Source organism: Castor canadensis, chromosome 17 (assembly GCF_047511655.1).
Source record: "Castor canadensis chromosome 17, mCasCan1.hap1v2, whole genome shotgun sequence".
Classification (NCBI taxonomy): domain Eukaryota; kingdom Metazoa; phylum Chordata; class Mammalia; order Rodentia; family Castoridae; genus Castor; species Castor canadensis.
Window position 1 is genome coordinate 45,356,410 of NC_133402.1, and position 12,951 is coordinate 45,369,360.

General features: G+C 47.0%; 1 protein-coding gene across 4 annotated transcripts in view; it reads left to right on the forward strand.

Moving 5' to 3' along the window:
• Tcaim (T cell activation inhibitor, mitochondrial) overlaps nt 1–7,433 on the forward strand; it is a 41,121-nt gene extending 33,688 nt beyond the window's left edge. For all 4 annotated transcript variants that reach the window (XM_074059994.1, XM_020157761.2, XM_020157760.2 and 1 more), the window contains exon 11: nt 5,332–7,433. In XM_074059994.1, coding sequence (XP_073916095.1) covers nt 5,332–5,566 — 235 coding nt within the window. In that variant the 3' untranslated portion in view covers nt 5,567–7,433. The remainder of the gene's footprint in view (nt 1–5,331) is intronic.
• Nucleotides 7,434–12,951: the final 5,518 nt, after the last annotated feature.

Consider the following 12,951-nt stretch of genomic DNA (forward strand, 5'->3'; position numbering starts at 1 on the left):
TAGTGTTTCACAGCTGTAATCCCAGCTGTATGGAAGACCAATGCAAGAGGATGATGTTCAAGGCCAGCCCTAGGAAAGAAGCATGAGACCCCGCCTGAAAAATAAACTAGAGCAAAAAGGGCTTGGGGCATGGCTCAAGTGGTAGAGTGCCTGCCTGCAAGTATAAGGCCCTGAGTTCAAACCCCAGTACCGCCAGGAAAAAAAAAAAAAACTGAATTAAGGGACTGTAGATAAAGCTCAGTGGTAGAGCACTTGCCCAGCATGCACAAGGTGCTGGGTTCCTCCCTAGCACCACCAAAACAACAAACACCAACCAAAAAAACCCCACTACATTAAACTTTGGAGGTTAACTAATTTGTGAGAAATCCATACCTATTTATTCCTCACCTGCAAGAGATTAGACATGGCTGATTTGTATACATGATAACCCAAGTTACCACCAAGTACCTCAGCTTGAAAAGTAGGACTTGTTAATAAAAATTCACTGCAGGATCAGAATGATAAGAATATCAGAAAAAGCCAGGTATGGTGGTGCACCTGTAATCCCAGCTACTCAGGAAGCTGAGAAGGGAAGAGCATGGTTTAAGGCTAGCCTGGGCAAAAGTTAGCAAGGCCCTTCCTCAAAAACAAGGCAGGTTATAACAGCATACACCAGTGGTCCAAGACACTTGAGAGGTAGGAAGCTTGAGGTCCAAGACCAGACCAGGCAAAAGCCTGAGACCCTACCTGGAAAACAAAACTAAATGCAAGTGGCCTGGGGCATGGCTCAAATGATAGAGCACCTGCCTAGCAAGCAAGAGGTACTGAGCTCAAATCCCAGTACCACCAAAAAAATTATCAGAAATTCTTCATACAGAAAAGACTGTCAGGAAGGAGAAAAGGTAGTTATTACTTAACAGGAAGATGATGTCTATTATTTAAAAAAATGTTAACTACTTGTACAAAAAACTTCATCTGCATTTTAGTTACATTGAGAAGAAACTTTGAAGTAAAACTTATTTTGTTTCATAAGGAGTTCTGTTTCTGTGTTGTTTGTACCTTTGAAAGAATCAGATTATAACCAAGAGCTTCCTATTTGTTGCTGGTAAGATACTGCTCAATGTTTTCTGTGTCTGCCATGAAGAAAGGAAGGTGTTACATTCAAAAGACAGTTGTTTTCCTAAAGCTGTTGCCCAAGAGGTTGGGTTGTCAAGCATTTATTCATCCATTCATTCCTTTACTGTGACTGCTGGGTGCCCATAGCCATGATACGTACCACTAACAGAGAGATGAAGACAGGCCCTGCCTGCCTGAATTTGTTCCTAGGAAATGTGAGTGCTGGAGCATCAGTGGTAGCTGGACCACCAGTGGTAGCTGGACCACAAAGTTGGGTGGAGCAGGAAGAGCCAAAACTGGCACTCTGGGAGCATGAGAAGTGAAGGCCCTGGCAGAGCAGCAGGAGGGAGGCTGAGGAGACCTCTGGTTCATGTGGGTGGGAATTAAAAGGAGAGAGCAGGAAAAGAGGGAATGGAGCCTGGCAAGAAAAGGAGCAGTGGTTGTTGGGCAGGGTGCTGGAAAAGCTGCTCTCCTACCTGACTGTCCATTCACAGCTCAGTCCCTACAACGTGTTCTTTTAAAAAGCCAGGCGCATGAGGACAGCACTGAGAACCATGGAAGGTGGCCTTTTAACAAGAGGTAATGGACTCGTTTAATGAATAAAATAAATAAAGGAACTCTTTGTTTTGCTTGTGGAGTTGGTCAGAGTCTGTCATAGAGTCCTACTTCTTGCTGGGCTGCTCAGCATTTGTCCCTGCTTTGCCCCTGGCAGCAGCTCTGGCCAGCCTTTTGTGGCTAGGGCTGATGGTGTTTCCCGGTCAGCAACTGCTGCCTTTTCTGTTGTTCTCTATGATCTTATGGATGGAGTATGGCTACTAGCTTGCCAGGAAGGATAAAAAGAAACACAGCTCAAACAGGTCAGTTTAGGAAATTTCCACTCTGCCAGATGCTAAGGCAAATGAAAACCCTTGCCTTGTCACAGTTCCTCTACCTCCCAGCCCACACCCAGGCCACCAGTGTGTTTTCTCTTGGCCCCTGTTCAGAGGATACCGAGAGCCCACCACTTCTCACTTCCTGGCCCAATCCCCCCCTCACTGTATGTTGACTTCTTATCTGTCTCCAAGCTTCCATGCTCTTCCTCTCCCTGGACCCCAGTGGACTCTCGTCAGAGCCCGAGTGAAGAGCTGGGAACCAAGGACAAGCTGCCCTGCCCTGGGCTCCCTAAGGGCCAGACCTGCGCCCTCCGTGGCTCTGATGATTGCCCTCACTCATTCTGCTCTGGCCCCAGGAGCCTTGTCATCTTCCTTGGGCCCGTTTCAGTGTGCTTCCCTCCCGGGGCCTGCGTGCTTCTTCCCCAGAAGTCTCCATCCACCTCCCTCAGGCCTCAGCATCCAGTCTCCTCAGGGAGGCCTCTGTGAGCACACAGCTTAGCGTGGAGCTCGCACCCCTGTAGCTTCCTCTCCTGGCCTGCTCTGCTCTCCCCAGCACATGTACCCCCATCTGCCTCCAAAGACTGTTTCCCCCCACCAAACAGAATGTAAGCTCCCTGCAGCAGGCTTTGGTCTCCTGTCTCCTTCAGTGCTGGCTGAATTAGTGGCTGGCACACAGGAGGCCTCTGGTGATTTCACTGACCAACTCCATTCATTTTCCTTGCCTCTTTCACTCCTTTCCAGCTCTCAGCCCTACACTTATCCCAGGGAGAGGAGACACTTGTCTGGTCCCCACGTCCCTTACTGCTTTGACATTGCCCCACCACTGCAGCCATGGCTATGGCCAGGAGCCCCCCTCCTTCCCACTGCCGCCCCCCTTTTCCTTTGCTCTTCTCTCCTACCCAAGTCAGATCAGCTTTATCCTCATCACCAGGGAGCGAATAGGAATCCCTCCCTGCCTTAGATAAAATCCTTGCAGATAGTTTAACTGCATGTGTCTTTATGAAGCAGATAGATAAGTGAGAACTCAGTTGATTGAACCAATAGATGCTCATAGCTGCCATAGTTCTGGAGGAAAGGAACTAGAGCACACCCACACCCACACCCACATGGCTCTCTGAGTTCTTCTGCTGGCCCTGAGCTCACCAGATGACTTCAGAACCACTTCTGTAAGCTAATCTCTGGGCCCTGTCTTTTAGAATTCACATGATGGTCTCCAGACCATGTGACTTGGAGCTCCTGTCTTTTCACGTGACCTGGCTGATGTATAGGAATTACACGCTTCCTGTAGTCCACACTCCTAGTTCACAGCTCTTAGGGACAGTGATAATTTCCAGGGTACCCTGCACCTAGAGAACAAACCACTTCTCCCTTGGGCCCTCCTCACTTCATGGTTTTTGTGGTCATTACGCAGATGTGTCCTCTTATCCTTTATTATATATTTCAGCTCTCAAAATCACTTAGACAAATTGGGTACAGTACAAATGTACAATAAAATAAGAATGGTTGAATAATTTTGATACTTTACTAGCGTAGAAACACCCATTTAAAAGAATGTTCATTCACCCACTTAACGTTTATGGAGCATTTCTGTGTCAGCACAACAAACAGCCTTGAAGAACTCACATCCTGATGTGAGAGGCAGAGTGGTTTAACTTTGTGTCAAAAACAAAACAGTAATGTCTGACAAGGGAAGGGAGACCATTGCCCCTCTAGGATACAGAGAAGGAATGGAACTGCCCAGCAGCCACACTCATCATCCCTGTGCCATGTCCTGACATTTCTCTCACTTGTACTGCCCCCTCCCTGATATTAAATACTATCAAAGACATTGTAAGAAAAGCAAAAACAATAAAAAGAATTTTTCTTTTTTTTTTCTGTGCCCAGGCCCTTGTGCATGCTACACAAGCTCTCTACCACTGAGCTGTACCCCAGCCCTCAAAATATTCTTTAAATTAGGCAAGAGATACTCAAGAAGAAAGAAATGCTATTGTTTTTTTCTGAGGAGACAGTCTTGGAGGGAGCCTGTCAAGGCCTGCCTTCTCAGGAGTTGATGCTTCTCCAAGATGGCTCCCCAGAAGGACTGAGGGGTTCTCCTGATCATAAAGGTTGTACCCATGGGTCAGAGACACCAAGGCATGAGGACCCGGGCTTCTCTAAGGAGAAGGAGCACATAGTCCTGCCCAGCTTGGTATAGAAGAACCGCGCCTCAGTGCAGCTACACTGCAAGGGGCATTTATTTCTAAGCCATGTTGTTAAGGTCCTTTGTTTTTGAGCAAGTTGAAGAAGCCCTATATAGAAAAATTTGCTGTCCCCTACTACGGATGGTGGTCTAGAGTTCTGTATAATCCCAGAGAGATCAGAAGCAGGCCCAGCTGGAACATTCTGGAAACCCCATCAACCCTGACTACTGTCTGTGTTCTTGAAAGTCAGCAACACTGTGACCTGAGAAGCTCACAGCACCTGAGAAAATGATCTGGGTGTTGTTGAAGAATGGGGTTCAGTGACTGTTTGTTTTCAAATTTTCTTCCAGCTTACAGATATTTCTTACTTTCTCTTTTATGCAGTGTTCAAGGGTGAATAAATGAGATTATGTGGGTATATTTAAGCAAAGCAGTATTTACATGAGACTACAGGAGCCTGTGACCATGGCAGTTCTGTGTCACTTACCTTGTTATGTGGGCCCCCTGACCTTGTTATGTGGACCTGCATTGGTCCGGTACAGCTGGAAGGAGGTAGCAAGGTAGAGTTCTTTTGTGGGGCATGGAGTCCATCACTACACTGTATCCAAAGCCATTTGCAGCCTCTGGGAAAGCGGGTTCTGCCCTGGACAGTGTACTTTAAAGGCCAGATAGAACCCTCAGGAGGAGAGAGGAGGTACTGTGGCCTCTGACTAAGGGGAGGAAACAGCAGGGAGCCAGGGAGGGAGGAAAGTGGTAACTGAGAACCTGGCTCCTGGGGATCCTGGCTCTGCTCTGAGCAGGCTGTTTGTTTGGGGGTCTTCAGAAATCATTCCTGCCCAAGACTTAAGCTTCGGGTGGCCCCTAAAGCCAGGGTTTTCTATTCTCAGTTACCAGCAGCTGCAGATGAGGCAGGGTTAGAGCTTTTCAAATTCTGTGTTATTTGTGCCTCATTCCTGCTGAAGAGATGGAGCAAACACTTTTAGAGACAATGTGGAAGTAACTGAATAGGTATGCACGGTAACTGTTGGCACATCTTTCTAATCAGCTAATATGGTTTCTGTGGACACCATTTTCAGTACTGTGAGAAAGTTACAGCCCCAATATGTGAGAATATGTTTGTACTTTGTGCTCTTTTGTTTCATGATAGTTTATAGCAATATTACTTTTATTTTTCAATACAATAGGTTAAAGGTTGTTGAAAATGAATTGATCCAGGCTTCAACAAAGAAATTTTCTCTGGAGAAGTTATATAAGGAACCCAGCATTTCTAGTATACAAATGGTGGAGTGTTGTAAGAGACTTCTAGAACAGTCACTGCCTTATCTTCATGGGATGCACCTCTGTGTTTCACATTTTTACTCTGTCATGCAAGATGGAGACGTTTGTATTCCTTGGAATTGGAAGAATGGGAAGGCATGAAGTAACATGGAAATCTGTTTTATTTTTAAAAAGATAAAAAACTGTTAAAGTTATTTAAATCCATAATTTTATATAACAGTATCATTTATATGTTATAAGAACAAAGTTTCTAACTGCTGCTTTAAAATATACATTTGGGAGCTTTTGGTGGGGCTCGAGTTTGAACTCAGGGCTTCATGCTTGCAAAGCAGGTACTCTGCTGCTTGAGCCACACTTCTAGTCCATATTACTCTGGTCATTTTGAAGATGAAGTCTCATGAACTATTTGCTTGGGCTGGCCTCAAGCCATGGTCCTCCCGATCGCCCCTCCCAAATAGGTAGGATTACAGGCATGAGCCAGTGGTGTCCAGCTAAAAGTAGACATTTTTTAAGTGAATTTCTGCTAGGAAACTTAAAAAGATTTTACCCCTCCCCCAGTCTTATGACAATACTGAGTAAAAAGGTATTATAGTGAAAGAACATATTTTTAGTAATACATAATAAAAGGATTCTGTAAGAGTCATATATTTTTATATGAGTGAATGTTGGTTTGGAGCTGGACAAGTTTGTGTATATAAACATAAACAGCTCTCATATACAGTATGGCTCTGAAGCATTCATTTCTACATATAACACAACTCAGCATGAGTCCTTATAAATTATATCTGGGGGGGTACACACACATGCACACACACACACACACACACACTGAGTTTTGTAGCCAGCAACAGGCAATTGAGACCCAAAACAGATGACTAATGGGTAGCAAAAATTAGATAACCAAATTTTGCCTAAGAGAAAGAATAGAAGGAAGTTAAAAAGCAATAGACTATATGGTATTGACATTGTCCTAAGCAGTTTGATTCCAGCTTATTAAAACATCTTCAGTGACAGAGAATTCAAACCAATAACTCCCCTACCCAAGAAAAGATTGTAACCGCCAGGGCTGGGAGTATAACTAAGCAATGGACCACATGCTTGGGTACACAAGGTCCTGGGTTCCATCCCCAGCACCAAAAGAATAAAATAAATAAGCTAAAACACTGGAACTGGTGATATTATGAAACCAAGAGATAGGAAATGTTTTTAAATCACTTAATGAGGTTTTTATCTGTATCCAGGAAAATCCTTGTCTGCTTCCCAAACCACACGGGGAAGCAGCATCAAGTGTAAAATGTTCAGGTTTCTGTTCCCCCTCCACACACACACACACACACACACACTTTCCAGTTCTTCCTGGGAAGCCCCCTGAGTCACCTCCCATTCTTAGAAATAAAACTTCACCTCAAATAGTTTATGGTGTCCTAGGCAAGGAAAGAAACCTGCTCTCCAAATTCTACATGTCTGTCTCTGCAGAGCCACTCCAGTTCCTTCACTGGAACCCAAAACCTCTCCGCTTGTTTCTCAAAGGGACAGGTGAATCCTGCTTTGAGACACCGGCACCATCTCTTTGGCTCCCACATTGAAATCAGAAAGCAATTTTTCCCATAGTGCACTAGAAGTAAAAGAGATGCTAAAACTGGTCCTTGAAATACACTTTGAATTTATGTAAAACATCAGTTATTTAAATAGTTTGAATGCAAATGTGTGTTCAAAAAGAAGTATTGACTTGTAGTTTTTATAGTTTGTACGTATCCTTCCTTTTAACCTGTGCCTCAACAACTCAGCTTAAATTCCGTGTTGCAAGTGGTTGTTGCCTGTAAAGATTTTCCAGAGCCAAATAACAGGACTGAAAAGTCCCTCAAGGATTACGTGACAAAGTGTATAGGAAGCTTAGGCTGGATTGTACCATTTCTAAAACTCTTTATTAATAGGATGCTCAGTGATGTGTTTTGAATTGGATTTTGTCTCAGAACTGTTACATAATAAAAATACATCAACCAGATAACTGTCTTCTTGTTTTTCACTTAGTAGTTTCACAGCCATTGCAGTGTAACAGGAAATAAGAAATTGGTGCTCATGTATGCCTGTTTGACTGTGTATCCCAATCTAACATAAAAAGGATAAATTCTGTCCCGCTGCTGAACACTGGCACTGGACCAGGCCCTTCTAGTTATGTTTCCAAGAAGCCTCCCGTGAGAAATCTCTAGAGGGAACTGAGTGGCCCCAAGTCACAGCTGGGCTGCCTCAAGGAAGAACCAGGACCTGAATTTGCATGGGGCTTGTACCCCTCTGCCCAGTCTGTCTGGTCAGGAAAGCATCTGTCCCTACAACTGCACTCTCCAACTCTACCTCCAGGCAGCCTCCCCAACTTAATAAGAGCCTGCTGAGCTTTGAGGAGTGAGCCTGCAGGAGACAGAAGGGACCAGGGAGGGCCAGCTCACCTTAGGAATCTAAAGACCAAGGTCTCAAGTGAACCCCTCCAGCTCAGATCACTGTGCCAGCATCCTGGTACTTCCCTTCTGTTACAGTAAACAAAAAGAAGCCACATTAGGATTGGACTCCCCAGTCCTTGCAGGCAGCTTACTGACACCCCACCACCCACTGAAAGGACCACATGTAGCCTCCAGGAAATGACAAGCCACCACCTTGCCAGGGGGTCCAGAGCTGAGCAACTTAGCTATCTAGTTACCACTTACCTCCTCCAGCTTCTCTGCAACTTATCTGCCTAGTTAAGCTTCCTCTAGCAATGGTTGACTCCACTCCAGAAGAATTTTCCCACCCAGTAGGGTTTCCCCTCCAGACTGCTCCCCTATATCTACTCCAAGTCTGTAAGCGGCTGGAGGCTCCAGCTCACTTGCTGGGGTCCCAGTCTGCAGGGCTCCTTCCCGAACAATAAACCCCGTGCTGCCGTTTGAACTGTCTCTCTGCCTCCTCCATGCCTCTTACTCTAACACCTTCCCCTTCATAACTGCAACCCCTCCCAACCCCCACGCCAAGCTGCCCTGGAGGATCCTGTCCAGCTTTCTCTTCAGCAAACCAGTAAGATGAAAGCAGTGCATGGAGATTGATGGGCCCTAAGACTCCAGGCAGGAGCCTTGATCCTGGGGCAGGGAACCCTGATCCTGGCAGCTTCCCAGTCACAGGTCAGGGTACAGGAGCCACAGATCCATCAGGTGAGGCCTGGCTGCTGGCTGAACACCAAGTGCTTGCCATAGGTCCAGACTACTTGACATGACAGGGACCACAGAGCCCACCCAACCTAGAGTCCTCTGATGTGACAGGGTCACCACAAGTCACCAACCCATGGATAAGAATTGGACTCCTCATGTCAAGTGGCCTTGGGCACAGCCTGCACCTCACTTAATCTCAGTCTTCCACCTATAAAAGGAAACACCTGAGCGGGTTCTTGGAGGTTCTTCCCACTCTGAGTGAGTCTGTCCCACGAAGCCACAGTCCTCCTGGGGTGGTTCTTGGCTACCTGCTCAGGCACCTCTCCCTCCTTAGCAGTTGGACAAGGACAAAGAGGAGGAGGGGAGTTCCACTGTCTCAAGCAGATGAGATTGGGTTGGTGCTGTGACATCCTCTTCCTCCCCCCACATCCCAGTTTCACTATGTACCAGTCCACAGGTCCCTCAAAACCCTCCCCTTGTGGGGACTTGCTGCTATGGAGCATTATAGGCATTTTACCCCTAAGCTGACAGATGTTGCATACAGAGAAACTGAGGCCCAAAATAGGGGGAAAACTTGTCCAACCAAGACCGTCTGACTGCTGCAGGCAGAGTGGTGGGATTAGAACACAGGTGTCCCAGGACCTGTAGGGGATGTGTACAGGATGAGCGCTCCAACTCCAGGCAAGCCCTCCACCAGCCTGTCCCATCTGGAGCCTATGAGCCTGGCTCCCACAAGCTCTGAGTGAATCCTGCCAGTGCCCTTGGCCTTCAGCCTCCCTCAGCCATGCTCCCCTGGTTGCCTCATTCCGCACTGCTCAAGCCAGGAGACGGGGCATACTGGGACCACACAGGCACCTACAAACATCATTTGCACACATCTGACCCAAGTGCCTGTTCAGTGGCTCATTGGTGACAACGGGCTCAGCATAGGATGTGACCAGAGCTGGGGGGGCTGTCAGACTTTCACCATCATAATCCTCAAGAGGTGGACGGTTCTCTATTTTCGCATTTGTCCCTACCCCTCACTTTCTGCAGGCATGAGCCAGAGACTTCTAGGTCAACAGGACAAATAGGCCTCAGGAAGGACAGTGTGACCAGTGTAGATGCACAGCCCCTGGTACCTCACTTGTATTTGCATCCCAAAATGCAAGACATTTAAACTTTGAGGTAAAATCCTTGAGCCTTTCCTTTCTTCTTGGTCTCCCAATAAACACCGAGAGCCCCTAGCATGTGCTGGCCCTATCCTAGGTGCTGGGGACCTGCAGGGACAGAGGGGAAGATGCTGCCATGAGGAGCCAGCATCATGGCCTGAGCCTCACTTCACCTTCCCTTGATGTACTGGTTTCCCGTGGGTGAGGTAAATTACAAACTGGGTGACCTAAAAGCAACAGAAATGCATTCTCTCACAGGCCTGGAAGCAAGAAGTCTGAAATTAGTTGTTCACGGGGCTTCCTTTGCCCCAGGGGTTCTGGGTGAGCCCTTTCTTCGCCTCTCAGCTTTGGGTGGCTGTCAGCATTCGTTGACTTCTGGCCACATCACCCTGCCTCTGTTATGTCACCTCCTTCTCTTCTGTGTCCTCTGTATAGCTGTCAAAACTCTCTCGGTCCTTTCTTATAATCACACGTGTAGGGCCCACCAGATAATGCAGGAATCTCTTCACAAGAGCCTTCGCTTTGCCATCTAATCATAAACTTTGCCATGTTAGGTAATGTTCACAGCTTCCAGGCATTAGGACTTGAATGTGTCATTTAGGGGGCCCTCATTCAAGCCACTACTGTTGCTGACTTGAGACCAACATTACAAATTCTGCCTCGTTCTGCCCTTGAATGACTCTGCAGAGAGAACCCACCAGCTGTGGGCACCAGGCTAAGCCCACCTGATTCCAACCTGAGCATTATTCCATGCTCACGCAACATCCCCAGAGTTCTAGTCTGCCATGTGTTCCGGCCTCTACTTAGTTCCAGTCAGCCACCTGTGTCATTCTATTCTAAGACGTGTAACTTCTCTTCTTGCCTTGGCTGCTGGGTTCCAGGACAGAGCCCGGGTACAAGCCCTGTGTGCCAGTTATCCGTTCATCACAGCTGGGCTCTACCTTCTGTACACGCAGCTCACCTTCAAGTCAGTGCCAAGCTTTCTCAGTAGGGGGGCGCTGGACAGGGGTCACCGACCAAGTGAGTCTTTTGCCTCATATAGGATACAAGTCAAATACTGATTAACTCTGAAGAAGTAAAAGCACAGAGGAGGCACGGAAGATTACTCCATAGAACAGTTTGGGTTAAATGTCGAGAGAATAGCAGCAGTCAGAGTAGCCCTTGGGGTGCCTTCATGGGAGCAATGTCCCCTTTCAGGCTTGCCCTCTCTAATGTCACCAGACATAGAGGAGGATCAGGAGCAGTCACGCCTCGTTCTTCCTAAGTGGCATTTCTCAGCCTCATAAGTCTCCACCCAGGTGAGTTTTACTATGATAATAAAACAGAGGCTATCTTCAGGCAGGGGCTCTTTACTTATGTACAGATTGTAATTTACAGAAGGTCCTGGACCCCCTGAAGTGGCTTGGAGGCACAGGTGTGAAGGATCTAAGTCTGTCTCTTTCTGATGACTGCCATATCCACAGTGTAAGGGCTTGGGTCAGGACAGGTGTGCCTGTGGCTTCACAGTTCTGCCCTCAACAGGTCCCTAATGCCCTGCCTGTCCTTCTTTCCTGCCTGTCACAAGCACCTCTCAAGGGCCTGAGAGCCACTCCTTTGAAATACAATCCCCAAAGAGCGTAGGCCTGCTTCCCAGCCATGGAATGAGAGTCCTAACTTTGGTCATGGCCACCAACAAACACAGCTAGCCTAGTCTTATTTACACTAACCAACCCTTCATATCTTCTGCCTCTGACTGTGAGCCCTGCACTCCCTGCTCCCTTTAAAACCCAAGTCAGAACAGGGTCCAGCTCTATCCCTTGCTGCCAGGTATTTTTAAATAACTTCCTCATTTCTAACTTGTGTAAGATGTTCTGCCAATCATGGGGCCCTGCGAGGCACCTTAAAGTCTGAACTAAGATTGACCCTGAGATGGATGCAACTCAAATCTCAGACCAATGGAATCCTAGATTCATGACCGGGAGCTACAGGGACAGCAATCGCGAGTGTGAGCCAGGTGTGGTGGCCTACACCTGTAACCCCGTCTCTCAGCAGGCTGAGCCAGGAGGATCGCCAGTTAGAGGTCAGCATGGACGATCTGAGCATCACCCTGTCTCAAAACAAACAAGCCAGTGGTGCTATGAAATTGCAACATAGGACTAAAATAGCAAAACCTTTGTAAAGCCCAAGTTCTCTGCAGAGGCCTGCTCTGGATTGAACAGTAGAATAGCGTAGTCGTGGAGTGATGGGGTGTTGTAGGTCTGGGGCCAAAATTACCTTGTCCTCTCTCAGGCCCTTTAGAAAAGTAGCCTTATACTTTTAACCACTGTGTCTGAGCTAACATTTGTGCCACTACCAGGTAAATCTCCTGGATGGATTGTTAAGCTTTGTTAATGTTTGCTCTACAGTCTGGTGAAAAGCGCACCAACCCTAAAGCTAAGTTTGCTGGGAGATCACATTGGAAACCTACAAGCAAGTTTCCCTGCTTTGCTGTGGGCCACATGCCTAACGCCCCCCCCCAGTGTATTTGGTGAATGTATTGATCTATGATGTTCTTTGGCTGTAAGAATTCACACAACCTCTTCCTCTTCAGAACTCGTCATTCAGGGTAACTTGAACCCACATCCCAGGTCTTGGTCACCCATGCTTGGCTCAGAATGACCTGTTAAGTCCAGTCATGTAGCTGGTGTGTGGGGTGTGAAAGATTTCACAAAATCCAGAGTGAAAGCAGAAGCAAAGTTTTATTTACTCTCCCAAGGAGGAAAGGGTCAGATGCCATAGACAGCATTGACCCTGTGGGGTAACTGGTGTGAAGTCTTAAGGGTTCTGTGAGGCAGGCATTGTAGGAATGTTGAGTGGAACTGGTGATCACTGGTTCCTTTGACAGATTATAAGGTGAGCAATGACAAGAGGTGACTCCATTTTGGATGTGGGAGACACTTTAGAAGCAGACATCCAAAGGATCATGGGAAAGAGGCTTCTCAGAGAAATAACAAGCTTCTCACAAAAACAACAAAATGCAGCTGCAAGATGTGGCTGATGGGCCCCAAGGCCAGGATGAGCTGATCAGACCTTTTCAGAATGTTCTGTTCAATGAGGAGGATGGGCAGGTGGCTGGGTTCAATGAGAAGTTGACTAGGCATCAACCAACCACAAATATAGTTTCAAGGAAGAATAGCTGAACCTAAGCCAGGCAGAGCCCTATATCACTCCTCCTGTCCAGCTA